This window comes from Rhineura floridana, chromosome 10 (genome assembly GCF_030035675.1).
Source record: "Rhineura floridana isolate rRhiFlo1 chromosome 10, rRhiFlo1.hap2, whole genome shotgun sequence".
Taxonomy (NCBI): domain Eukaryota; kingdom Metazoa; phylum Chordata; class Lepidosauria; order Squamata; family Rhineuridae; genus Rhineura; species Rhineura floridana.
This window is the reverse complement of record NC_084489.1, coordinates 59664402-59692220: the sequence shown is the minus strand read 5'-3', so window position 1 is coordinate 59692220 and position 27819 is coordinate 59664402. Positions and strand designations below refer to the sequence as shown.

Sequence of the window (27819 nt, the reverse complement as noted above, 5' to 3'; positions counted from 1 at the left end):
AGAATGGCCTCCTTCATTGAAACCAAGGTTTTCTCAATAGATACACTGTATCAGATTAAGAAAAACCTCCCAGTTTAGCAGACACTTCCCTGCAGAATTTTTTTTTAAAAAATGACAAGGGACTATGATCAGAAATAGGCTTTGGTTGAAATGTGTTTGTTAAAATATTAAAAAAACAGTTTCAAAGAAGGACCACAGCTAAACAGCGTAATATATGCCCTGCATGCAGAAGATCCCAAGGCCAGCCCATGGCATCTCAAGTTTAAAAGAGGATGAGGATGCAGGATGATAAGAAAGATCCATGCCTGAAACCCCAGAATGGATAGTACTGGGCTAAATGGACAAGTAAGATGATATGGGCAAGGCAGCCTTGTAGGCATCTACTTAAGCATATCCCAACAAAGGTCTTGAGTCTAATGCTTAGTTTATACCTCTTAACTCTTTTATCTGCTAAGGTCTACATGCTACAACAGCATGCATCAAATTTTACAGAAATATATGCTTGCATTCAACATTGTCAGTCAAAGGAGTTGACACCATTGAGAAAAAAAGTCAGATCTCACTGCATTTTTGTGGGGGGGGGGGAGACAAGCCATTGATGAAAGCTACCATTAACTTGCATGACATGCTAGGGCTGAACAAGAAGAGGGAGAACTTTCACCCATACAAATTTTGGCAACAGGGACAAACGATTTGCTTTCTTTCAAGTAGCTTTGCCGAGGGAGAGATCACATTTTCACAGTGAAAGTTGTTCTTGTCTAACAGAACATGGCTGTTTCTGGAGAAAACTTTGTCCCTCACTGAAGTATGTCACCTCCAGTGGGAGAAAATAAGCCTTATGAAAATTCAGTTTCAGCCCCAATTACAGTGTAACCTTTCTCCCCACCCCCATAAATCAAGCCATAAAGGGCAGCTGATATGTAGTCTCTAAAGTTGTTTGGCATTTCAGGAAATTGCTGAATACAAGAGCGTTCCTTTAGAGTTTTCATGTAATGCTAAGTGTCAGATCACATACATTACCAGCACTGCCTTAAGACAGGAAATCAACCAAGGAAAAATTGATTGACATTATTGAAGGCAGACAAATGGTATTTTAAACACACTACCGAACACTGTTATTGAAAAATAAATAGTGATTTTTTTTGGGGGGGAAAGCAAGCCAGTTTAATGCATTACTCAATGGTTTCTATAGAAAGGTTAAGCCAATTTGACAGTTATTTTCAAGTATACTTTTCAGTATGATTTTCTCCAATGGAGAAGTAATTAGGCCTCGCTTTTCAAGGTGTGTGTGTATTTTACATAGATCAGTTGTTTTCGAAGAACTAATTTCTGTGTTGCAATGATTCAGAATCAGATTGTAGAACCTCATTGGGTAGAAACACAATATCCAGGAGAGTTTGGCTTTCCCATGATCTCCCATCAGACAGTTTGGCTTTCACATAATGTTACCACACAATAATGTTAGAGAAGATATACCCCAATATATTTGAATAATTTTCCCTATTAAACTTGCATTGTTAAAATACAGTGCAATAAATTTGTTCTCCTTGCAGACATGCAGCATATTCACTGTTAATTTACAAAAAAGTTTTTCCAGGAAAACCCAATATATAAAACAGCAGTCAAATTAAGTTTTTACAAAGGTATATGTTCACCAAGACAAAAATATATAAACAAAAAGGCAACAACAACAACAACAAATAAATAACTGTTTCAGTGTTAGAGAACACCTGTAGTACGTATCAATATTTTAACTACCATCACCTTGACTTTAATACCCACAATCCTAGGATTCTTAAAGCTGTTGCAGCATAGAAATGGAAAGGAAGGAAACTGACCTACGTTAGAGGCTATTAAGCAGCTAATATAAAGAGCTTTTTTGATAGCAAATGTTGTTACAAGGCAGTCATTTAGCTTAGATAGGAGAACTTTCATATAGTCCCACTTGTTCATCCATCCAAGATTAGTGCATTTTAAAAAGGTTAAAAAAATACTTTTGAGTTTCACTTCAGCTGCACTTGATTCAAGTGTTGCTTGTGGAGGTTTCAGAAGTTTTAAGTTAAACATGTTGCTACCTCAGTAGCCAAGTGTACCACAAAAGACTTTGTCCATAGGATAAGTGTTACTTTGAATCCAGGAAAAAGGTTATCTTACTCCAATTCGGGAAGTCATCCATTCCAGACCTTGACACAATCTGAAGAGGGAAGAAAACCCAAGGCTTAACAAAAAATATTCATGTTGTCAAAACACTATCCTAAATATAATTAACTGTGCAGAGTTTGCTTTCCCCACTTTTATCTTGCCAAAATATTTAAAGCAAGTAACAAAGTATTTTTAAAAAAATAAAAACATTTGAATCAGATAAACTGAAATTTATAGCTGAAGAGACACTTGTGTATTCAAATGCATGCTAGTAACAAGGAAAATTATACTGGAGGCCTATATGAAAGCAGTAACAGCAAGGCAATTTTGCATAGGAATGCTGGTATAGAATGTATCCCAATATTGGCTTTAATCCAAGCAGATAGTTGTACAAGTGGAAGATACTTCTAGTGTGTGCGTAGTCTCTTGATTTTTGGAAATTCTTCTTCATGTTGCTACCTTTTCTCCCCACCATCAGGAGTAGATTTTCACAGGGGTGGGCAGGAAATTTCCAGAAACAGAAGCTGGAATCCAAGCCACTGAAGTTAAACTACTATAAGAATTCAGAGGTTAAAAAAGGGGCTCCTAAAACTGTGGTCCATGGAATTGTAATACAATATAAGAAATAAAAGATTGATACAAATGCAATTAATGATATCTAGCACCAAGCACTGCAATTGCTACAACTGACAGAAAAATCATTAAGTGGCTTTCCAAGACCCTCAGCAATTTTCAGTTGGTCAGTGGGCAAAGTTTCAGAACCACTGGTTTAAAGAATACACGCACACTCAAGTTCCACCCCTCCCCCAATTTCTCCCCTGAAATCTTCACTCCAGTATTCATGCACAGAAAACAATGACACCTCACTGGCACAGCACAATATTTTTAAGATATCCTGCCAATTCAGGATAGGCAACAACAGTTAGCTGTGGAAAGAGAGCCAAATGAGTGATTATTATAAATAGCAAGAAACTCAGTTTTTCCCCTTTCCAGAAAACAATTGCTGCTAGCCCTTTTGCTTATGAGGAAAAGTGTGATGGTAAGTTTTACAGAAAAGAGAAGACTGCTCCCCCCCCCCACGGTTTTCCAGTTATGCGGTCATTATTTTGAAGCCCATCTCTTGACTGCGGACTGATTACTTTTCAACATTTAGGTCCCGCAACACTTGGGGCCCAGAAAACAGAACAGCACAGCTGGTCAAAAGGGACTTGTTACTGTTCCCAGACCAGCAGGATTTGCTCTACATAGATCAGGCTTGAGACTGTGCCCTGACCATGTAACAGAACCCAGGGGCAATAGAATAAACTGTGCCTCTTCAGATTGCAGGAAGGGAATGCCATTTTTGAATGCTTCATAATATAAATTCTGCAAGTAAAAAACTACAACATGAGGGGGAGGGAGGGAAAGGGTCGTTTCCTGCTGTGCTGGATTCTTTTAGGGAAGCATTCAGAAACATGACCTACTCTCCATTCTATCACTATAGGATTTTATCATCACATTCTGATGCATGGGTAGACCAGGCCCCAATAACACAACAGATGAAGTTAAAAACCACTCTAAATTTGAAGATAATTTACTGGAGAGATTTACTAATTATGCAGGAAGGACTGCACATTAGGCAGACACAGACTAGGGGGTTAACAAACCCCACTGAACAAAAGAGTCTTCATTTGTGGATCACAGTTTATCACAAACTCTCATCAGTTTCAGAACAATCCAATGTCAAGCCATAGATTATGAAGGTGGTTTATATAACTAACCAGAATACGTTAGTATACAATACTTGGTTTGTGTACAACAAACCAAGATTAGAGAAAAATTAAACTAAATGTAGGCAGTCCTCCCAGCTGTGCAGGAGGAGGGGTGCATGAGCCTGAGGAATAACTTGTGCTCATTCTATCATTTACATCTCTGGAGGGCACCACATTGGCTATCCCTGTGCTAAACCATGGTTTACTGTTATGTGTGAACACAGACAATGTTAAATTTCCAGAAAGAGAAAACAACAAGTTGCCAGTTTCCCTACACATAGATTTTATTTAATATTAGGAATACCTACCCCTCTCCTGTTAGTGCACAACAAGACTGAATATGCCACGGGTGATCCTTTATGGAACTTAGGGTGAGGTACTTGGAAATTTCAGCCGCTGTCATACAGCCTTTCATATCTTGCTTGTTTGCAAAGATGAGAACTGCAGCTTTCCGCAAATCCTGTAAACGTGCATTTAGAAAACTTTTGTTACTAAGGTCGCAACAGCAGCTACATTATCCTTGATATTAAAAAAAATAATGTTATACATTTTGCAATATATTTCAGGTTGCTTTGGTTGTAATTCTGCATTGCTTAAGCTTGGATTGTAGATTTGTTCCTGCCAAATCAGACTCTATTGTAATGTACACAGAAAGAAGCACTAGATTAAAAAAAAGAACAATCCTATATAAGTTTCACTGAAGTCAATACAACTTCTAATGACTTCAGTGAGACTTACTCCCAGGTAAATGGCACTTACTTCTGAGTAAGCATGCTTATGATTGTAGCATTTAGCTGCTACTCTTTATTTCTGTGGGTTTTTTTTTAAAAAAAGAATAGCTTGGACCCAAAGGTGCTGCTGCACAAGCAAAAAGCACTAGGCTTACACAAGGCAAGGCTCCTTTTGTCTGTCAATTCCGCTTCTATTGCGGCCACCTGCACTTCCAGAAGGGCTATGACTGAGGGGTGAGGAACTTTCCACAACTGTCCGAGATGTGGTGAAAACAGGGGTTCTGACAGTTTCCACTTGTGTAACACTCTGTGTAACTTTCTACTTGTGTAACACTTTGTGTCCCAGCCAACATCTGCATTTCTAGAATATGCACAAAATATAGAAGAGCACAATGCAAAGTACCTCGTGTGCCAACATTCTGCACAGTTCTTCTTTTGTGATAGACAGTCTCTCTCGATCAACACTGTCAACTACTAGGATAATAAACTGTGGAAAGATAGAAAATAGTGTCTAATGATACATTTGTGTTGCAACAAAATGCCAAAACACTGAATTTCCTACTTATGCCTGAGGCAGGAGAGGGCAGGGGAATTGTGTTTAATCCAACAAGATGACAACAGCAGTGAGAGTGGTGTCTAGACCCTAGCTGCTTCCCCACATGAACTCTAGGAAGGGTCAAGAATGCCTCCCTGTGCAACCCTGCCATGCATATCTACCAGAGATGAACATCAAAAGCTCGTTCTTACAGTGGAACTAAAAAGAAAAGGGGTCACTTCCTATCACCTGAAAAGCCTTTCAGAGGCTTAAAGCAAAGAACTTTACTACTGCTTTCTCCTCAGCTACTTCCCTTCATCTTTCTCTGCTTTAAGCCATGTTGGCCAGAGTGATTGGTGCCCTCACACAACTGCCAGCGAAGCCACAAATCTCTTGACTTGCCTGAATTAGGAAGAATATCCACATACCTCTGTATTTGAATAATAGGTATTCCAGGATGATCGTAAGGACTCCTGTCCTCCAATATCCCACATGAGAAAATGGGTATTTTTTACTACTATTTCTTCAACGTTGCTCCCTATAGTGGGAGAAGTGTGAACCACCTCGTTCATTAGGCTAAAGGAGGTGAAAAGTGGCGTGTTTAGCAAGATAATCAGTTCACAAGTGCATCATAGAATGACTTCTGCCTTCTGGATTAAAATTAGAGTATCTAATAAGATTGATCAGGAAAGAACACTCATTTAGAGTTCATATTAAACAACTTGCCTTTAAGTTTTTTTAAAAAAATGCAAAATCAAGCATGTTTCTGGTTTCCACATGATCACAGAAAGTGTGCTCATAACTGTTGAGGAAGGTTCATATGAACTGGAACATAGAGTGAGCTCATAGCTTCATGAAAAGGGGTCAAAGAGCTGCCAGCTCACTGTGATAGCAACCCTACCTTTTATTAACATAGCTGCATATCCATGGACACAATCATGTGGAGAAGTTTAGAAGCAGAAGCTATCCTTTTCAGAAGGGCTCTGATTTGCAGCTTGCACCAGCCACAGTCTGACAGTTATAACAGCTATTGCACCATAATGAAGTAATACTCTCAAAGACATTTTGTATTGCCTACATTATACAATAAGCCACGGAGGTGATACAGCATAGGTCAGCAATAAGATTTTATCCCACCAATGGTAATAGCTAGACTAACCAATGGCTGATGAGCTCTGCATTTATGAACAACTCACAATTAGAGAAAGTCTGAGAACATATGAAAGCTTCCTTGGACAGATCAAGACTGGAAAACATAGTTTCAAGCTTCCAGAACATCATGATACCTAGATAACTGATGCTGAATAATTTATTTTTTAGTTCTAGACAGATTTCCCCAATTATCCAGGTATCAGCTTGATATCACGAAAACAGAATGTCATCTGGCTGAAATACTTACAACTGGTATAGAATGGTGGTTTTTCCAGCATTGTCAAGTCCCACAATTATCACTTTGTGTTCTACAATACAGAAAGGTGAACAGTTGTGAGCTGCTGCAAGCTTGAGGTTATCTCATACAATCAATAATCTGAAATTCTAATACAATTATTTATTTAGAGGGTTATCTAGTTGGTCACTTGAGATATCAGCAAACATTTTCCTTGCACTGCTACATAATACAAGCTCCTCTACCTATCCTTTCAAGAACTAATTTCTTCCCCAAAGCCTTTTCTGGTTTGCCATAGATTTGTTTTTATGTGTTCTTCCACTACTTCCCTCCCACATCCTTGCTACTCCAAACATGCCAAGAATCCTCTCCCCCCCCCAGTAAAGACTAGAAGATGTATCTAGCATAGAAGAGAACACCACTGATATTTTAAAGCCAATAATCCCTCTATAGCTGTTTTACATCAACAAGATCCGTTGGAAAGCAAAGATGAATTGCTTAGAAGCCCATCAGCTTATTACCAGCCAAGGCAAACACAACCTGGGGCCTACCTCCTTTGAAAGCCACCTTTCTAAATGTTAGTAACCAATAACAAAGATAAGATTGTGAGCTCACTATCAAGCACAGTGGTCTCCCCCCTTCCCCACTGCAACTATTGCAAAGTTGCGTCAACATCTCACGTGCTAACATTGCCAAGCCAACCTATCAATGCCACTCACCCCTTCATGTCACCTATTCTGACACAGAGCCAGCCTGTTGTTGTTTTTGTCAATAAGTTAGGATTGATGCTTACATTAGGTCTGCATATGGAAGCTGTTGAATGCTTTCATGTCGTGGCAAATGAAGCAGCAGCTCTCAGGTGAGAAATTAACCAGGACAGTGGTGAAGTTCCTACACCAGCATCACACACTGGTGGCTGACAATGGCTGTGGGAGAGTTTTGCACACATCTTTGTAATGAGCAGGAGAGCCAGTGTGGTGTAGTAGTTAAAGTGTTGGCCAGGACCTGGGAGACCAGGGTTTGAATCCCCACACAGCCATGAAGCTCACTGGGTGACCTTGGGCCAGTCACTGCCTCTCAGCCTCAGAGGAAGGCAATGGTAAACCCCCTCTGAATATGGCTTACTATGAAAACCCTATTCATAGGGTCGCCATAAGTCAGAATCGACTTGAAGGCAGTACACTTATATTTTGTAATGAGCAAGTCTTGCATGATAGCTGTTGCTACATGCTAGCATTTTTTGTTTCTTCAGCTCCGAGACCCAACATCAGCACCAAGATATTCAAAATGTATACCTGTGTGAATTCTTTGTGTAGTGCTTTCAAGGTAGCAGAATTATTGATTATGCCTCATAAAAGGTTAGCAGATATTCCATTAAGAAAGGAATGCACTAAGGCAACTTCACATGACTTCACCTCACAAGAGACTACATCAGAATGGCTTCATCATGCATGTATCTGGTAAGCTGTTTTAGATTAAAGGAGAATGAAAGCATACTTGCAAGGCAGATGTTGCATTGCCTAAGTTTTAAATTAAAATAGATGAGCTATATTAGAACAGCAATATCCAATATGCCTTGGAGAACACAGATGTATTTAGCTTGCAGGCAAAGCTTTTAAAATCCAAGAAAACTATGTCGGTATTTCCATTTTTAATAGTGAGAAGGAAAAACAATCAGCTGGCAAAATAACTGTTCCATGAAAAGGCATTCAACAGGGTGTCTTCCCAAACACCACAAAAGAAAAGTGACAGAATAATCTTCCCAAGTTGTTACAGACATGGCAACATTTTAGAACAGTATCAAGTTCTTGCAAAACATTTTACCAAGAGCTAAGGCCACTGGACACAGGGATATTTCCCTGCATTTTGGAAGCGGCCCTCCAACCCCAAACTTTAACTAAAGCTCCAACACACTCCTATTCACACGTTCTGTTCATTATGAGCTGAAATTTGCTGGCATGTAGCATTATATAATGACAGGCCAGGGCTTCCTGGCCTCTCCATTACTCATTCTTCTCAGCACACCTATTTCTTCACCTCATCATCTCAGCTGGCTCACAAACAGCCCTTGTTCCTCAGTTTAACTACAGATGTTTATCAGGCAGATAGTCCTATCAGCAACAGCTTTCTCTGCCCCAACTTTATTAACTTTTTTCACTTTGTTCCTTTTTCAGCCCACTATTTCTTCTACCTTGCTATGAAGGCACTCCATGACCCCTCCCTGCCACAAAAAACGACCCTGTGGAATGCCACTCTTGCCAGCTCAGTGACTTGTTCGCACTCCCCTAGAACACGGAGATTTAAGTCTCAGGTTCAGGTCCACTGAGTGACTAGTGGCCAGTCACTCACTCTCACAGCCTAACCTACCTCACAAGGCTGTTGTGAGGCCAACATAGGCAAGGAAAGAGAACCATAAACGACATCCCGGCTTCCTTAGGAGAATCGACCAAATAAATGCCCCAACAACCCAATACAAAGCCCGTCTTGTTACAGAAAATGAGGTCGTGGGAGAGGACAAGACCCAGTCAGCATTCCTCAGGTCTCTTATTATCATAACCCTCCCTCCCTCTTCTACCATACCACTCCCCTCCCTCAACACAGATCCCGTTAAACGTGAGCCCAGTGAATTCCCTCCACCAGGGAAGCGTTCCCCCAGATGAGCCCCTTCTCGCAAAAAATGCCACTAGAAGTAGTAGCAGCCCTAGTAGCGGAGGTGGTGGTGCTACTGCTGTCTGCTGCTGCTGCTGCTACTGCAACCGCCCTCTCCCCGTTCCACTCACCCTGGTTACAGAACAGACTCCACAGCTTGGCAAAAATTAAACCCATCCCGAACCGAGCAGAACTGCTTCTCTGCTGCTGACGAAAGACTTTCCTCCCTGCCGTTCGTCTTTCTCTTAGCCAACGCGGCGGATAAAGTGGGAGGGACCGAAACCAGCCCCGCCCCCTCTTCCTCCTTGCTTTCGACAACGGTAGCAGCAATCAAGAGTCCTTTCCCCATCCTTCCTTCGCCCGGCATCTCAACGTCACGACGTCCGCTAGACGCACGTTCCATGACTAGCACTGACGCAAGCCCGAAACTAGCATGAGTTTGTTTGTTTGTCTCCCTGCCTCCCTCCCGCATCGCTACCTAGAGATAGAAAGCTTATATAGAAACTTTCACTTCCTGTTTTCATTTGAACGCCGGCACGTGGAAAGCTTGCAGTTGGCGAGAATCGCTCTGCTTTTTGGCAGCGGTTCAATAAGGAATCGGAAGTGGCTGTTTCATTGCAGACTGTGTCGCTTTCCCTTTGAATGAGGGCGGTGGCCCCGGCAGGTCATCGTCATCTTTTAGTCTCGTTGTGAGTGACCGCGGGAGAATTGCTTTTCCCACGCCGTAGTGAATAGCTTTCCTCTTTTAGAAGTTTCCTTCCGGGCTCAGCAGGTTTCTGCCCAGAGTTAGGTAAAAAAACCAGTCTCGCGCATTAAATTTGATTTTCCATTCTAATTTCCAGAGTAACGTATTACAGGAATATCGCCATAGGGATACTGTACTAACGACACCTCTTTAGTCTCCTAAACCTACAGAATTTTGTTGTTATGTGTCTTTAAGCGGATCACGACTTATGGCGACCCTATGAATCAGCGACCTCCAATAGAACGTCATGGACCACCCGTTCAGATCTTGTAAGTTCCGGTCTGTGGCTTCCTTTATGGAATCAATCCATCTCGTTTGGCCTTTCTCTTTTTCTACTCCCTTCTTTTTCCCAGCATTCATTCACAGCGCTACTCGTACTTGTCAGTTGTTCTTCCCCAGTAGCTCGGTGAGTGCCTTCTGACCTGGGGAGTCTCATCTTCCAGCACTGTCTCGTGTTGCCTTTTGGATACTCTGTTCATAGGGTTTTCGTGGTAAGAGGTATTCAGAGGTCGTTTAACATTGCCTTCCTCTGAGTTTGGATGCATCTTAGTCTGGTGTATTAGTTTTGACCATTCTCCTGATGGCATTGCTCTCAGCTTTGACACTCAACCCCTCTCACCACGTTAAGGTGTGCATCCTAGAGGAGGAACCTAGGAATAGAGGAGGTCAAAGACGATTTTCACCAAGAGTTTAGGTTGCTAGCTTTTCAATCTTTGTAAGTTTAATTATGCATATGAACTACCCCGTCATAACGTTTAGTGTTCTGGAGTCATTACATTCGATTTTAGAAAAGCTGTAGGCAGATGCGTTGGACCACTAAAAAAAGAAAGTCCTAAAACCACACAGTAGTATCTCTATTTAATAGGGCTTAATAGAATATGTTAGGACCTGCTTAAATGCCACAAAAAAGTGAGCAAGCTCTCTGAATTTTTTCTGGATGATGACTGAAGAATAGTTCTGGTGAACTTTAAAGCTTGCTTGCTATTTTGTGACATTTTAGTTGGTCCTAATATAGGTGTGATTCCATAAATATAAAGAAATATTTTATCTTTTTGTGTTTGACATCTCGCTTCCCGGTGGAAGTTTTTAATAGCTTATTTATTACTGCATTATATCCCACTTCTCCAAGGAGCTCAAGGTGGTTTAAAGGCATGGTTCTCCCTCTTCCAATTTCACTCTCACAACAGGTGCAAGTGTTACAGGTACTGTGCCACTGACAATGCTTCCATTTTGCCATGCCCCATCCCCAGTATATTCACCACATCATCATCACACACAACATGCAAGACAACACCACAGCACCTTCTCCCTTTTCCAGCAGTTCTGTTGGGACAGTCAGCAATGCATCCAGTACAACCACCCTCTAAACATCTCTCCAGGATAGGGGTTGGTGTACAATATCTGGAGAGCCACAGATCTCTCCCCTCCCCCCCCACAACACAGTACCCACATAGCTCCTTGGGCAAGACACCTGTAGAAAGCACACACAGCCCTCTTAAGGGTTCAGGTATCACTCAGGCAGGAAAAGATAAGCAGCCAAGGAGCCCCTAACTGCAGTAAGGGCAGCCAAAGAAATACTCACTGCAGCAAACTCCAAAAGGTCCTTCCATAGGGCAAGGAGCTCTGAGCATATGCAAAGGTACATTTCCCTGACAGCTAAATAACCACGGACCCATCTGGAGAGGTAAGAACCAAGTGGATACGGCTTAACATTTCACACGGGAAGAGCATCCTGCTATGCTACTACAAGGTGCCTAAAGGGGCGGGGCGTGTGTGGGCGTGTTGGCCTAATACTTGATATGATTGGCATATGTAAATTGCAGCCGAATGTTCAAAAATAAGATTTGCACGTAAATTGCACCTCTCTTGTGGTCTCTGAAATTTGAAAAAAAAATCGCAACAATTATAAGGCTCGGTGACTGCCTCTGTTCCCCTTCGCGTCGGCACCAACATCCTCGTCTAGGAGAGTGAGACTGCTCTCCTGTGTTCCTGCCTTCTGGGGAGTAAATTCCACTGATCTCCACTGACCATCTGAGTAAACAGAAAGAATTGCGCGGCCAGTCCCTGTACTTGCGCTCGGAATCTTAGTGCTCCAAAAACACCGAGAGGGAGAAAGGTGGCGACCCAGGCGGGGCGGGGTTCGGCTAGGATAGGGTGGTGTTTCCTATCACTTCCCCGGATGAGGCCGACCTGGCTAGCTGTGGTGAAGGAGGAAGGTAGGAGACTAGGCGGAGCGCGGTTCGGCCCTGGGGTAGGCAGCGGGGTGCGGAAAAAGAAAGGGTGGGGGATGCCATTAGTCGTGTCTGTGCCTCTGTGCCGGGAAACGAGAGAAAACTGCTCCCAGTCAGCCTGGTTAGTCCCGCTTGGGTCAGTCTTGCCGCTCGGCAGCAGATGGCGCCCAGCCTGAGGTAGCCGGAACGGAGGCGGGCGGAGCTTTTCGCCTCGCATTGTGCCTGAGGAGAAAGGAAAACGGTTTTAAAATGGCCTTCGCCCCCCTCCCTTTTTTTTTGTTGGAAAAGAGGTGTGTGACAAAGAAAGGGTATAACTGACAGGTCGTATTTAACTTCAAAGGCGTCGTCGTTTTAATTCGGATTATGTCACCCTTTTTTGCAGAACAAAACGTTACATACAATCGGGTAGGGAAAGTAATATAGCGGGGAGTATTGGATTAGGACTGGAGAGACCCAGGTTCAAACCCCCGCTCAGCCATGAAGCTCACTGGGTGACCTTGGGCCAGTCGCTAGCTCTCAGCCAATCTACTTCGTAGGACTGTTGTGTGGATAAAATGGGGAGTGGGGAAGATCTGCTCCTTTGAGAGCCTGGAATGTCGGGGGATGCGTGAGGGTCAGGGCTTGAATCAGGTGTGGGGGGGGGGGAGTAGGGGACCCCGTTATGAGTCTTCACCCCCCAATTTTAGCCAAGTCTTGGGCTTCTCTTAGCATTCTAATGATATCTCGATACTACTGTGGAACCGGCAGGTTTAGTTTGAAAACAAGGATGACTTTTAAGTGAAATCTCAGGCTGCCCACGGACCAATGCATGTGAAACACATTCACCCCCCCCCAAGAATCCTGGGAACTAGTTTAAGGTTGCTGGGAGTGGCTTCTCTGTGACGGGTGAATTACTGTCCCCAGAATTCTTTTCTTTTTTTGGATGTGCTTTAAGAGTATGGCGTGTATGCAGCCACAGAGCGATTTGTACTTACAGGAATGAGGAATCTGTGAGACTTCAGATGTTGTTGGATGCCAATGTGTATCATCCCACAGATACACACACATTGACTATGCTGGTTTGGGCTGATGGGAGTTTCCCTAGTTGCTATCTGCCTAAGCTCAGAAGGTGGAAAGAGCCTTAGAGGAGGATCTCAAAAGTTTTAAGGACAGTGAACTGCTGGCTCAAATCCCCTAGAACAGAGAGGGGGAGCAGTTGTACTGGATACTGTGGGACTTTGAGTAACTCAGGGCTCATCCAGACGACTGTATAATGTGTGACATGATCGTTTTGTGTATTCATTTTTTGGTCGTCCATATGACGCCGCGAGCTTTTGCGCTTTTTTGCGCGGTTAAATCCACTTTGGCATTACTGCGAAAAATGCGATTTGCTTTTTTAAACCAGTAATCATCCGCTGCAACATTAGGGGCTCGGATGCAATACCACAGTTTATAGAGATGTAGGCGGTCCATGAGCGGACCTTGAACGTGTCCCAGTACCCCTTCCGTCATTACCATCCAATAATGGATTTTCACTTGTGCGCATGTGCACAAATGTGCTTGGAAAAGCCCGGGAAACTGAACAAATCAGAGCCATGTACTTCCCAGATGTGGAAATGCTCATTTCCACATTTGCGCACAAGCAGGCACTTCAGTGCACTGGGTAAGGTTTGGGATAGGAAGCGCCGCGATGTAGCAAGCGGGAGGTGGTGGTGGCTACATTTCCCCCCTTCTGGCAACATTGTTAACAAGCCAGGGCTTGGGGGAGGGGGATCTCCGCCTCCCCCCTCACACCCCCTCCCACCCAGCCCCCAGCAGCCTTTCCTAGCTAAGGAACCCCGTGAGGCTGCTGGATCCCTTGATTCTTGGGGGCTGCTGGTGGTGGTGCGAGTCCAGGGCCTCCCCGTGTTGGTCTCCACAACATTACGTGTCACAGTTAATAGGCTAATTTCTTTACCCTGGCTTGCTATGGCGCTCCTGTTGGATTCGAACCAAATGCGATTTGTCCTTATACATGTTTACCTACCTCCTCAATGGCAAAAAACCATGGTGAAAACTAATAGCCAGAAACTCGAGCTCTTCATCAATAAACTGATAATATCATTTCCAGAAGCGGTACTAGTGATAGCCGGAGACTTCAATGCCAGGCTTGGCATGAATGACAGAGCGTTATACACCCACTATCATGAAATTCCCCTGCTGATAGGGTGAAACAGATGATGAAGATGGAAACCCGGCGAGGGGACAGACAGCGGAGTGGACTCACAGGGCACCCTGACCCCCATCTTTGACAGCTCAGCCTCTGTGGCTCCAGACCGCCCTGTAGAAGTATCACTTGGCCCGTCGGATGCTGTCCAATTGGACATGCCCCTGCTGCCTGTGCCAGAGACTCAGCCTTGCATGTCAGATGTTTTCCAGCCAAGCGCCAACTATCTTCCCATGCCCAAACTGACAGTTACCAGCTCCCCTCCTTTGGAGCGGGAAGTTGAGGTCAAACCACTTTCACCTCGTGCTCGGAGGCGCTTGAGGTGGGACGGTCAACAGTCAGTGCTGAGGTACAGAGTGTTCGTTTGCACACGCGATCCAAGCCTACTTAAGCGGACTTGGGGGGATCTGGTTGCTGAGTCAACATCTTAGAGTTGCAAAGTCATGCTTAGTCAGTGATAGAGCAGAGCTGAGTTTCTAGAAAGAGTAGCTAGGTTAATAAGGCGCACCGCTTTGGATATATCTATCACTTTAATAAAAAGAGAAAAAGCCACAGCTGAGTCTGAGTCTGAATCCCTCGACTTTGGGCAGGACACAAAGGAAGCTTTCTAATTTGATTTTGTTTGGTTTTGAGTTGTTCATGACTAAAGTAATTGATGAAATAAATGTATTGTTATATTTTCCAGAAATAATAGTAAACAATAAGGACTATGTCTGTTTTCCCCAAAATCTCATTGATGCCAAAGGTGGAAGAGTATCTGAGGGCTATGTTTAAAAATGATGAGGTAAATACTACTTACTATATAGCTCTCAAAAATACAATGCAAAAAGCAAATTTTTGATTGTGGATTCTGCTTGTCAAAGCACTTTTCTCTGAAGCAGTATGTGAAAATAAGCTATTATGCTACCACACTTGGAATATGCAGCTCTCTACATAGTGGAAAGACTTTGCTCTAGCTTTTGACAGTGCAATCCTAGGCATGTACATGTCTATATAGAAGTAAGTCCCATGTACTTCAGTGATACTTACTCTCAGGGACATGTGCATAAAATTACAACCTAAATTGGTTTTATCTTCTCTAAGTAATTTTATGCTGCCATTATGTATATGTATCATATGTTTTTTGTACTTTGTTTTTATTTCTGATTATTTAAGTCATCCTGAGAACTTATTGAATGGTGAGAGCTAAAAATAAATAAAATTGTGTATACTACATAGAAGAGGAAGCCAGTCTAAGGAAGGAGATGTTTGGAAGAGGTACTTAAATGTGTGTGCGTGATGCCTGCTGTCAGGAATGCATTTAGTGCAGGGGTAGGGAAACCTTTTGGCTCTGGGAGTCCGATCTTTATCCTCACCTTGTGGGCCAACTTTGAAAGGTGGGTGGAGCAGTCCACCTGTCAATCACATGACATCATTGGGACATCACATGATTGGCAGGTAGGTTGCCTTACCCACTTGTCAAAAATCCCTTGGGAATTTAGGAATTTCCCCAAAGCTTGTGATCCCCATGTAAAATCCCTTGCATTCGGTTCCCAAGCTTGGGCACCACAGCTCAAGGGATGTAGCCAGCCCTGTGCTTTGCATAGCTGTGGTATTGGAGGTGCAAAGGAGAAGCTTGCAAAGGACTTTGAAGTTTGTAAAGGGTTTCAAAGAGCAATGGGAGGGAGAAGCAGTTTCTGTTAAATGGAAATAGCCGCCTCCTCCTCCTCCTCGAGCAAGGTGCGTTCCTGCTGTCCATCAGTTGATGAGTGGATGGGAACACGTCTTGCTCTTGCCAAGAAAGCCAACTTTAAGCTCCTGATTGTTCCTTTGAAGCCTGCCCTTACCCACCCTACACCTGGTGGGCAAGTTTGGCCCTTGGGCCAAAGGTTATTCACCCCTGATTTAGTGCCAGCTAACATGGCTAGTCAGATGAGATCCATCATTTTATTTCACAAAATTTCATGACTTAAATTTTATTTCTTACTTGCTATGTTTAGGGTGCAATCCTAACCCCAGCTGCTGCCTGACAGTGCTTAACCAAACCACAGCCTTCCTGCACATGTCAGCTCGGACTGAAGTTGGGAGGGGAGGTAGATTGCTGTAACAGCCATCTGAACCAAGCTCAGCCCCTCCTTGGAATTCTCAGTTTCAGGACTTTCTGTTGACCAGTGGCATTTCCACCCTCCTATGCATTGGTGGGCAGAAGCAAGAGCTCCATGTTGGCGGAGGGATGCTGGTGTCACTCCACAGGAGGAGGGTGACGGGGCTGAGTGGAGGGAATCCTCTGCCCAAGTCAACCTCCCTTGCAGCTGTGCACAAAAGGGGTTTGGATTGAGCCCTTTGATGTGGAAGATATTTATAAAAATATATTTTTTATAATTCATCCCAACCACAGAAACACGATAGGTAAAAACCTTAACAAAATGAAATTTCCAAACAATTTAAAACCTTCTAAAATCAATCTTGCTTATTCCCAACCATTAAATTCTTTCCCATTTTAGCTGTAGTTCATCAGTTGGTTAAGACGGTGTACTTTAATTTATTCTGAATTACAGCAAATCGTAAATGTATTTACTTACATCTTGGTAAGTATGTTTATGATTGCTGTCTTATCCAAATGCAGCCAGAGAGAGGTATCATGCTAAACTATGGTTAAGCATGATGTGAACGAGCCAGGTCTCCTCCTGGGCTTGCACATTTCTCCCCCATCCCTCTGCTCCTCCCACATGGCAGGGAGGAGAAGTTTGGAAGATTTTGCTTCTGCTTTTGGTTGACCATGGTTTGTTATGTCATCTATACCAACAAACTGTGATTTACATTAACTGGTTAATTTCAAACAAGCCAACTTCAAATCATGGTTTCTAAAGCGTTCTTATTTAAACTAAGCATATTTAATGTTAATCCCTGTTCCAGATAACACATTAGGCTGTGGTTAATCAAAAGTGGAAGCTTCCAAATTGCTCCTACCCATGTAGGAAGGTAAGAGGGAGGGAGGAGTGTGTAAACCAGAAAAAGGCTAGGCTTTTCCACATCAGGCTAATTCATAGTTTAATGTGACATCTGAACACAGTCACTGACTTCTATACATGGGAGTACTTGATTTAACCCAGTTTGACTCCAGCCAGTACTTGTATACTCTGGTTTAGCTGTTTATAGCTTGAGTTTGAAACAACTCTACTCTACTCCTGGAATTATAGCATAAGGCACTATTATTGCTGATCTAATGTGTTTGTTTTATTTTTTTAAGCTCGTAACTGCTTTGGGTCCAATGGAAGCTGAAGTGAAATATGAGTCTCTATTAAAGAATTTATCTCATCCGCCAGCTTTCACAACTGTTCGAGTTAACACTCACTTGGCATCTGTAGAATATGTAAGAAACCTACTTTCTGAAGAGATCCAGAAGGTATGCACAGTGTGTCCTCCCTAGTTGTCCCTCCATCAGTTAAGCCATTAAAAGTGGTTCAAATAAAAGACAAATATCTAAAATTAAATGATGATGGAAATAAAATTAATAGCAGAAAATAGGCCATAAATGGTTTAATAAATATATGAATATAAAATAAAATTGAAATGTTTTTAGAGGTATCATTGGAATATTGGTGTGGCTTTACACCTGAAAACATTGCTTAATCAGTGCTCTGCAACTGTTTCTACTTCTCTGTATTTTTCTTTCTTTTCCAGAGAAAACTAGCTCCACCTTATTATATTCGTATAGCAGGCCTGTATGAAATGTAACTATATTTTTTCCTTCCTGGGAAGATTCAGGGTTTTTTCCTTACAGATAAGTCACTGATGTTTTGGAATTTGGCGACAGTTGATGCATGGCAGGAGCAGAGTTACGTTAATAAGGAGACCATGTTAAAGCTTTTCTTGGCATGCTGGCTTTTGAAGAGCAAGGAGCTTTTCACATAGGGAAATGACAAACCAAGAAAAAAATGCAAACATAATTTCCCTCACATGCATCATGCAGTGCTTCTTTTTCTGTGTGTTTGAATTGGCTCTGTCAGTTACTAAGTGCACCCTAAATGCACACTCTTGCTGCAGTCACTAATAATGAAAGTAGATGGGTTGCTCATACCCATATAAAGATTAGTAATTAAAAACAATAACTGTATTTGGCAATCATTTCTGAATTTTGAAGTAAAGCCCTTCACTGCTGTAGCTGTTGTAAATATTTCTTAATTCATTAGGACTATGGCAATATTAAAGAGTCTATAATGTATTCCGAATATAAACATTTATGCCTATTGAAAATATTACTGTACTTTGTTTTAACTTATTTTAAAACTGTATTTTTAAATTATCACCTGCCCTAGGACCTCATGGTGAGGGTAGGTGAGAAATCTAATAAATAAATAAAAATAATTAAGGATGATGAATTAAATGCCTATAATGCCAGCAGGTGCTTTTCATTAAACAAAACTAGGAAATAAACCTTTTCAACTTTTTTCAATTTATAGCAGTATACAAGTCTTAATGTTCCTGTTCTTCAGCATCCAGAACTTCCTGACATCTTACTGATCCCTGTTATTGGGCCCAGGTCTGTGTATTTCAGAAAGTTAATGTTATGGAATTTATGTATATTTCATGTTCTGATGGCTGCAGCTTGAAAATGCATGAGATATGCAATAGCAAATATTTAGAACTGATGTATTAGTTATTGTAAAATAGAGAATGTTTTACAGCATGAGCCTAACCGTGTCTACTCAGAGGTAAGCCTCACTGAATTCACTGGGGCTTTTTTGCAGGTAAGTGGGGTTAGGATTGCAGCTTTAGTGTCTATGAGATGCCTGCCAATCAATTCTGCAATAATAATTATAGCATATGAGAGAACTAGATCCTAGAAGACAATTTGCTTTAAGTGTAGAAAATATATGTGATTAACTTGCACTCTAAATAAAGTTGCACTGAGCAGGGGGTTGGACTCAGTAGCCTTATAGGCCCATTATTCTATGATTCTTGTAAATACTGTTTAAAAAAAAGGGAAAAAGAAGAGGCCTTTAATGTTACTAAATTCACTTTTAGTTGTGAAATATATAGCTTCTGAGAACAGCTTTTCTAGCCCTCATGGACTTGTGAGGTACTTTTCGACATCAGGTGCACTTTTCATTGTGTAATTTACACATAAGCAGCTGTACAGGGATGTCCTTCTAGGACATTGTAACAAATTTTAATCTGTACAATGTCCTCAAATTTCAGCCTGTTACCGCTTACTGTTTTCCTTCTGGGGGAAAAAAAATCATGTTGGGATCCAAAAATACCCCAGCAAATATTTCTGCTTTTTATTGTGTAATTTACACATGAGTAGACCTACAGGATTGTCCTTCTAGGACATTGTCACAAACTGTCACCGCCTTGAGGACAAAGTTATCCTTCCATTGGAAATCTCATTGGGGTACAGATATACCCCAAAGTCAGTCAGTCAGTGTGATTTTTTTGCCCAGTCTGCATAAGGGGCAGAGTGGCATTTGGCCATTTGAAAGCTTACATACAATGGCCTCAGGTAACATAGAAGAAAAAAAATTGGATGCAGTGGGAAGAAAAAAGGGTGAATAGTAGCAATAGTTGTTGGAGAGGGGAGAAATCATCTGAGAACAGCAGAGGGGGTGTAAGTTAATATGCAGATTGTTTTTTCTTAACTAAACACCATTTTTTATTTTCAGAAAGGATCTACAAAAGTTGGCAAATCAAGTTATTGTTGGTGCACAGTGTGGGAATGCAGTGCTTCGAGGAGCACATGTCTATACGCCAGGAATTATATCGGCTTCAAAATGTATGATTTGTTTTTTCTTCTCTTTCTGTAGAATTGACAGAAAATAATACTTTGTAGTTGACAGCTACTATCTTTTTAAAATGTTAATGGTCTTTTAAACGCAGCTCTTTTTATATTCTGCAATCCTGCACCAAATTTATCTATTGAATTATTTTCCTGGGTATGCTTAGCAGGGTGGTAGCCCTGCCTTCATGGAGTTCATGTTTCAATGTTAAAAGCTGGCTTTTAGGGCCCCTCAAAAAACTCAAACCTCTCTGGTAGTGGTCTTATGCCTGTTGCCATGCATTTTTCCCAAGCCTGTTCGCACAGACTTGTTATTGTCAGACAGCTGTGTGATGCTTCTAATCTATCTATGGTGGCATAGCCAGAATTTCACCCTAATGAAGGTTAGTTTTGTACTGTAAATAAATATACCAATGAATGTGGCTTGTTGCCTTTCCCCTCATACGATCTCAGACTGCTTATTTAATAACTGTTATCTGCTTTTGAATTCTATTCAAAGTAACATAAGTGCTAATGGGCGGATGCATATGCCACCCTGGACACTATCTCTCTCTCTCTCTCTCTCATATATCTATCCTGTCTGTCTATCTGAATGCTTTGAATGGAATAAGCATTTGGAAGTGCATCTGAATGCACATCTCTCCATGCATTATGCCCCAGCTAGTCAGCTATGCATGACTGTGTTGGGAGAGAAAGAAACTTCAGTCCTGTTGCCTGTTGCAGACAGTTTTGACCATTTTGGTAAAGGATTGCAAAAAAAAAGAAGAAAACGGGGTACATTTATTGTAAAATGCATTTGTTCTGGAGCATTTGTTGGACCAGGCCTGCAGAATGTGTGATTCATCAGGCCAAATATAGCCAAATATAATAGCCGGCTTGACACTCCCACCTGTGGTTTACAATCTCTAGAATGCTTCTAGTGTCCTGCACTTGAATGAGTCAGAATTTGTACATTCCTAGATTAGACATAGGTGAGCTTCTCCTACTGTTAACTCAAGGCCTGGTGGGGAATATTCAGGAGGAGTCATTCCTTCAGATATCCAGGACCTAGATTGCTTAGAGTTGTAACTTGTTAATGCAAGACTGAAGGCAAACTGCTGTCATTGCCTATTTCTGTACCATCCTTTGTTCTGTTCTTTCTGTTAAGAGTCATGTTCCAGTTCAGGAAGTTTTAAATTATGCAATCAGTCTTTTAATAATTTGTTAAAAAATACATTTGCTAACAAATCAGATTATCTGGACCAAGTGTAAGAAAAGACAAAATCAAATCATCTCCCCACCAACAAACCATACATTACTGTTGCATCTTCTTAGATCCTGCCTCAGACTCTGTAGGTCATAAGTTGTAGTAACTACAATATTAACTATTTTTCCTTGTACACTAGATGCTAAGATATATCTTTTTTAAAAAGTCACAGAAAAAGCTGCCAAGTATGCATGTGGAATAGCCATTACTGAAATAGTTCCAGAGCTCCTCTTGACCTGAATGGATTCTTGTAAATAGATGGGGCTTGAGTATGTGGCCTTCACAAAGTCCCAAGTGATGGGATCAGAGTTCTTGTACCAAGTAAAATGTAATCTGAAATGCTCTCCTTTTCTTTCCTTAGACATGAAAGCTGGTGATTTTGTTTCAGTGTACTCTGATATTGAAGGGAAATGTAAAAGAGGAGCCAAAGAATTTCTGGGGACCAAAGTTTTTGTTGGAAATGGGATTTCTGAACTAAGCCGCAATGAAATTTTTAATTCTAATGGCCCACTGAAGTAAGTAAAAAATTATTATAAGGACTAAGAATCTATATAATAGTAATAATGATGATATCATTATGATTATTGTGTTAGAAAACTAATTCTTTAAACTGGTAAAGATGTTTTTGAAGCTTGTGTGGAAATGCAGAAGAAAATGCTCACAGCTTAGAGCTAGACTTGGTTTTTGATTGGATAGCCTGTTTTAGAGAATCATGAAGAAAGAAGACTTCTATTGGATACAATGCGTTCACTGGACTGCTTGTTGAAGTCTAGGATGCTTGGAAAGGATACAGAATACCCATCCATCCTGTGTATGTTTTAGGTGCAATAATACTAGAGACTTTTACTAAGTTTATGGGTTCGTTTAAGTATAAAATAAGTAGTTAGGTTTCTTATAAAATAAGTAGTTATGTTATTTTGATACAGAAATAATCAGTGTCTCTGGATGGACAAAAACGTTTTCATTTGAGTAACCTCATTTGTAGTTATAATTGTATTTATTAAAATAACCCTGGAGCACCTTTGATTTCCAAATAGATGAAATAATGCAATAATACTGTAGCTCTGTGTGACTATCACAGCGAATTATGTGAGTACAATGGTTCAGTCTGTTGTTTGACCTGGTTATGTTCTCATTTGTCTCTTGATATATTATCTCCCTTTCAGTGAGTAATATCTATTTTTGCTGATTGCAAATGTATATTATATACACTTATAAGAACATAAGAAGAGCCTGCTGGATCAGGCCAGTGGCCTGAAAGACTAGGGTTCGAATCCCCACAGAGCCATGAAGTTCACTGGATGACCTTGGGCCAGTCACTGCCTCTCAGCCTCAGAGGAAGGCAATGGTAAACTGCCTCTGAATACTGCTTACCACAAAAACGCTGTTCATAGGGTCGACATAAGTCGGAATCGAAGGCAGTACATTTACATTTTATAGCACTTATATTTTTAAATTGTACCATTTTTCCTCAGTTTTAGATGATTTTCTGAATCTTAGTGTAGAGAAAGATTTAAACCTCTTGACAGGGAGTGGTCCCAGGATGCTTAAAAGAGGCTACATTGAGACTGCTCCTTAAGATACCCTCCTGGGACCTGGAACATCTGAAAACTATAGGCCAATTACAGATATCCTTGGAAAGGTTCTTGTGCAGGTGGTCAGATGCTGTTAGTGCGTGGTTCCCCCCCCCCCCAAATGCATACTGTTCTGGATGGGGTCCTACTTCCCCTGAAGGAGCAGGCACACAGCTTAGGGGTACTCTTAGATCCAATATAGTTGTTGGAGGTCTTGGTAGCCTCCAGAGTGCCTTCCACATATTTGGCAGCAACATTATGTGGACTTGCTTATGCTCTGGTAACCTCTAGACTACATTGCTGCAATGTGTTGTGTGAGGAGCTCCCTTTGAATACTGGAAACTGCAATTGGTGCAGAATGCAGCAGTCATACTGTTAATGAAAACAAGAAGGTGTGAATATACAACACCTGTTGTGACTTGACTGCACTGACTGTCCATTTGATTATGGGCTCAATTCAAAATTCTGTTTTTTGACCTTTAATGCCATATATGGCTTGGGACCCAATACCTCTTTCCATATGAACCTGTCTAGACACTATCATCTTTTCATCCTACCTCCAAAAGGAACAAGGAGGATCAGAGAACAGGTTTTCTCTGTAATAGTCCTGTTTTTGAAACACTCTCCCAGGGAGACATGCCTGGCAGCAACATTTTTATTTTCCTTGGCATAATATGGGATTACATGTGTGCTTTTATAATTGTCGTTTGTTTAATATTTATTTATATGTTTATTTATCGCATTTATATCCCACCGTTTTTCCAAGGAGCTCAAGGTGGCAGACATGGTTCTCCTCCTTCTCATTTAATCCCCACAACAAACCTCTGAGGTAGGTTAGGTTGAGAGGTAGTTACTGGCCCAAAGTCACCCAGTGAGCTTCATGGCTGAGGGATTCAAACCCTGGTCTCCCAGGTCCTAGTCCAACACCTAACCACACTGTTTTTATTATTGAACATTGATGTATATAGTGTGTGTGTTTTCACTAATAGGCAAAAAACCTTGCAGTTTAAGAATGTACCTATAGCCATGGGGAGTGGTGGCAACATCTGCCATCTCCAAAGATGGACAATTACATTTTTGTATGTTTGTTGGTGTTCTTCTTACTTCGCGTCTTTCCTGTATTACTATTGTTCATACAGAGAATCTAATCTAGAAAATTTTATCTCCCTCAATATTCATCCTAGAAACCTGTGTCAAATTTATTTTTATTTCAAAGCCTTTTTATTGGTCAATGTCATATGATGGTGAATACAGCCTTTTGTGTTTCAAATTGGAGGTTATGTTCTATTCCCATTTTGAGTGTATTAATAGTTGAATCTGAAACTGCAGTTTGATGTAAAATCATACTGATTACAATATGTTGCTACTTAAGCAATGACACTAGCTGTTGGAAAAAACAAACTTGGCCTGCCCAAGATGTTTTCAGCCTGCTATGTTTAAACCATTCTACTTAAGAAAAGATGGCACGGTCAATTAAAAACATAGAGCACACCTAGAATTTTGCTAGAATATATTTCATCTCCCACTGTTTTATCTTGAGCAAACTGAGACACTCCGGATGTTCACTGGAGACTACTCTGCAGAACAATGAGTGCTATTATTCCACAATTGTTTTTGGAGTTTTTTAGTGTATATTTCGCAAATGTTGCTGTGCTTCACGTATTTACAGAAACAGAAGTAAAAGAAAACAATATACTATAGGAAACGTCACTAAAATTGCAAAGTAAATTAAACATATTTAAAGTGACCATCTGAACTATATCAACTGCATCTTAATATTGTTGCTTCCCCCCTGCTAAAAGAAGATCAGCACAGCACATACCTTGTTTCTATTATCTGGGCTGATTGCAGGTATTGCCACCACTCCCCATATGCTCAGAGGCACCTGTTACCAAATTCTTCCAAGCTGCACAGGAAGTGGATTGGACTGTGAAAGAGTAACCCAAATTGTGTTTACATTTTTACAAATTTGTAGGGCAGTACAATATCTCAGAGAGGGGGTCAGGTCTCCTGCTCCCCTGGTGCATTCACTATAGCTGCCCGATTTCTCTGCTTTTTAAAGTTTGATAGAAATATCTGTGGGCTGTAGGTACGTTCTTAAACCGCAAGGTTTTTTGCCTGTTAGTGAATTTCCCTGCTTTTTAATCCGGGAGGTAAGAAATGGGATCCTGTGCAAGTTTGCTGAGAATGAATTGATAATTTGCATGCTTATTGAGTTCAATGGGGTTTACTCCTCTGCAATCATGCTTAGGATAGGTATAACTGACCATGGAGGAGGAGGAGGGGGAAGGAAGAGGAGAGGGAAGGAGAAAGGGACGTGAGAGGGGAGCTGAAGGAGGGGGAGGGGGAAGGAGGGGATTGGAAGGGGAGTGGCAAAGGAAGGGGGAGGGAAGGAGCAAAAGGGAGGTGATGGGAGGAAGGAGGAGGTGAGGGCAGGTTTGATCATTTGCATGCTTATTGAGTTCAGTGGGATTTACTCCTATGCAGTCATGCTTAAGATAAGTAAAACTGACCATGGGGAGGAGGAGGGGGAAGGAGGGGATTAGAAGGGGATGGGGTTGAGGAGGGAGGAGAAAAGGAACGGGGAGGGAAGGGGCAAGAGGGAGGGGATAGGAGGGAGGAGAAGGGAGGGTGGGTTTCATCATTTACATACTTTTTGAGTTCAATGGGATTTATTTCTGTTCAATCATGTTTAGGATAGGTGAAACTGACCTGGGGGAGGGGCAGGGAGGGGAGGAGGGGAGGAGGAGGGAGAGGGGAGGCGATTGGGTGGCTGGGCACTGGGCAGAGGGGAAGCCCCTTTTCTTTCCAAAAGGAAAATATTCTGAACAGTATCATTGCTTTTCAGCATTTCCCCCACCTTTTTATTCTACAGCAGTCATATGTAGCCTCCCACCCAAATTTAAACCAAAGCTGTCCCTGGCCACATCCACACCAGACCTTTATTTCCTGTTAGACAGTCATGGCTTCTCTCAAAGAATCCTGGGAAGTGTAATTAGTGAAGGGTGCTGAGATTTGCTAGGAGAGGCCCTGTTTCCCTCACAGAGCTTCAATCAGAACGGCTGACTGTTAAACCAGTCTGGCCACTGGAGCTCTGTTAGGGGAATAGGAGTCTCCCCTCAGCACCCTTCACAAACTACACTTCCCAGGATTCTTTGGGGGAAGCGATGACTGTCTAAAGTGAAATCAAAGTCTGGCGTGGGTGTGGCCCTGTGATTAGCCAAGCAGCTATGAGTCTGGCTTTTAGAACACTGATAGCTGGTTCTTACTGAGGATGCCTGACGTTATCTTTTAGTTCAATGTAATTTTTCTTAAATGAATTAAAAATCAGCCGGGCATTTTTTTAACTTTTAAACTGCAGAAGATGAAGGTCAGAGTATGGGGCAAGGTCAGTTATAAAATTGCAGATACTCTGTGAACATGGCCAATTTTTAATTAATTTCAACAAATTATGAGAATTCTGACAGAAAAAAGTCCAAAAGGGGTCTGGTTTTTCTCTCTCTTTTTACACTTTAAACTCTCGATTCTCTCAGACTGTTTTGGGTATCGCCATGAAAATTGAGAGGGTTGTTAAGCAAGCGTTTCTGAGTTCAGGACTATACGTTTTGTAAGGTTTTGTTTTTGAAATGAGCTTATGGGAAGCATCAGAATGCATGGGGCTATTTTCAATTTAACATTGCGGAATGTGTAAAATCCATGCTGCCTGTAATATACAGCCACTCTTGTGGCTGTATATCTATATCTATCTAGATACCTATAGATATATAGATATATTGTACATTGCTTTGAGACTTTAAAATATTTGTATTAAATATTATCAAGCAAAATGTTTTCATAATACCTTTAGATACAGTCAGTTACAATATGCAGTACATCTTTGCTTCAGACAAGAGAACAGCAACAACAAAACCCACAAAAGAATACAATTGAACTTCATAGAGAAAAATTAAGTTGAACAAAGCTGTTACACATGATAGGCTTGTAAAACTTTGAAAATTAACGTAGCATTTTCTTTGAATCACTTGGAGACTTTGTTTAGTATAAAACAATATACAAGTCTAATAAATCAAATCTAATATATTAAACGAAAAACCTTAGTTTAGATTGCCTTAAATTTTAAACAATAATAAGGAAGCTGTTTGCAATCAATTATGGAATTTTCCTCAATCTTTGATGCATTTTTATCATAAGAACTGCATCACTACATTAACTTTGGAATCAGATGATAACTAGTCCACATAATGCCACACAAGACAGACAACTAAACTGAAAACAACTGTGCAGAGAGATAAAATTTGAAGTTTATGCTGAGTTTGAAGTACCTATTGATTCAATTTTTTTCCTCCTAGTTAGGTTCATGAAAGTAAAATCAGAATCTGTTTAATCACTGGCATATGTACATTGAAGTATCATATTTTCCATTTAAATATTAGTATAATATAGTTTTAGAAATGTAGGTTAGGAACATTATTTTTACCAGTGTGCATTATGTCTTTCAGAGGAATGGGAATAAAAATGACAGAACCAATTTACCTTAGTCCTTCATTTGACAAAATGCTATCCAGCTATCTATTTTTACAGGTAAGTCACATTAAAGGTTTCTGAACTTTAAGGCCAGAATTCTTTTGCTGGATTGTAAGCACCATTGAACATAGTTGGATTTACTTCTAAGCAAAGCACAGTTATTTGGGAGTATATTATATCAAGATGGGGATTTTCCATATGTCTTTATGATCATTCTTTAAGGATTTTTTATCTGCCAAGCTAGACTTGACTGTGGTGGTTTCCATTTCATTGTGCTTCTGTGAAATGAAATGATCTTTAATTCTGTTTTATGATTATAGTTGGCAAAGTTTTAATACAGGATATGGACATCTTCATTTAT

General features: G+C 41.2%; 2 protein-coding genes across 12 annotated transcripts in view; one reads left to right on the top strand and one right to left on the bottom strand.

Annotated features, from left to right (window-relative positions):
- Positions 1-1136: 1136 nt before the first annotated feature.
- ARL5B (ADP ribosylation factor like GTPase 5B) lies at positions 1137-11647 on the bottom strand. Of its 3 annotated transcripts, none has more exons than XM_061586359.1 (6): positions 11523-11647; positions 6559-6619; positions 5588-5735; positions 5028-5111; positions 4202-4353; positions 1137-2194 (listed from the first exon to the last, which is right to left on the bottom strand). In XM_061586359.1, the coding sequence occupies exons 1-6, from the start codon at positions 11614-11616 to the stop codon at positions 2146-2148; spliced, it is 588 nt and encodes a 195-aa protein (XP_061442343.1). In that variant the 5' UTR covers positions 11617-11647; the 3' UTR covers positions 1137-2145. The 3 variants fall into 3 exon arrangements, with proteins under 3 accessions (XP_061442343.1, XP_061442344.1, XP_061442345.1); XM_061586360.1 differs by lacking the exon at positions 11523-11647 and adding an exon at positions 9327-9657; XM_061586361.1 differs by lacking the exon at positions 11523-11647 and adding an exon at positions 7842-7948.
- The window catches only part of NSUN6 (NOP2/Sun RNA methyltransferase 6), a 42547-nt gene continuing 24828 nt past the window's right edge, over positions 10101-27819 (top strand). Inside the window, exons 1-7 of one of the 9 annotated variants that reach the window (XM_061586351.1) lie at positions 10101-10209; positions 15042-15140; positions 17586-17741; positions 18799-18878; positions 20002-20111; positions 21722-21875; positions 27434-27515. In XM_061586351.1, the coding sequence (XP_061442335.1) occupies positions 15066-15140; positions 17586-17741; positions 18799-18878; positions 20002-20111; positions 21722-21875; positions 27434-27515 (657 nt within the window). In that variant the 5' untranslated portion in view covers positions 10101-10209; positions 15042-15065. The other 8 variants (XM_061586352.1, XM_061586353.1, XM_061586348.1 and 5 more) reach the window with 8 other exon arrangements.

Excerpts from the sequence above, each read along its gene's own strand:
- ARL5B (XM_061586359.1), bottom strand. The coding sequence starts at position 11,616 with ATGGGTCCGTGGTTATTTAGCTGTCAGGGAAATGTACCTTTGCATATG. Across the intron at positions 5,736-6,558 it reads ACCACCATTCTATACCAGTT|CCTAATGAACGAGGTGGTTC; the intron begins GTAAGTATTTCA and ends CACCTCCTTTAG. Across the intron at positions 5,112-5,587 it reads CCTATTATTCAAATACAGAG|TTTATTATCCTAGTAGTTGA; the intron begins GTATGTGGATAT and ends ATCTTTCCACAG.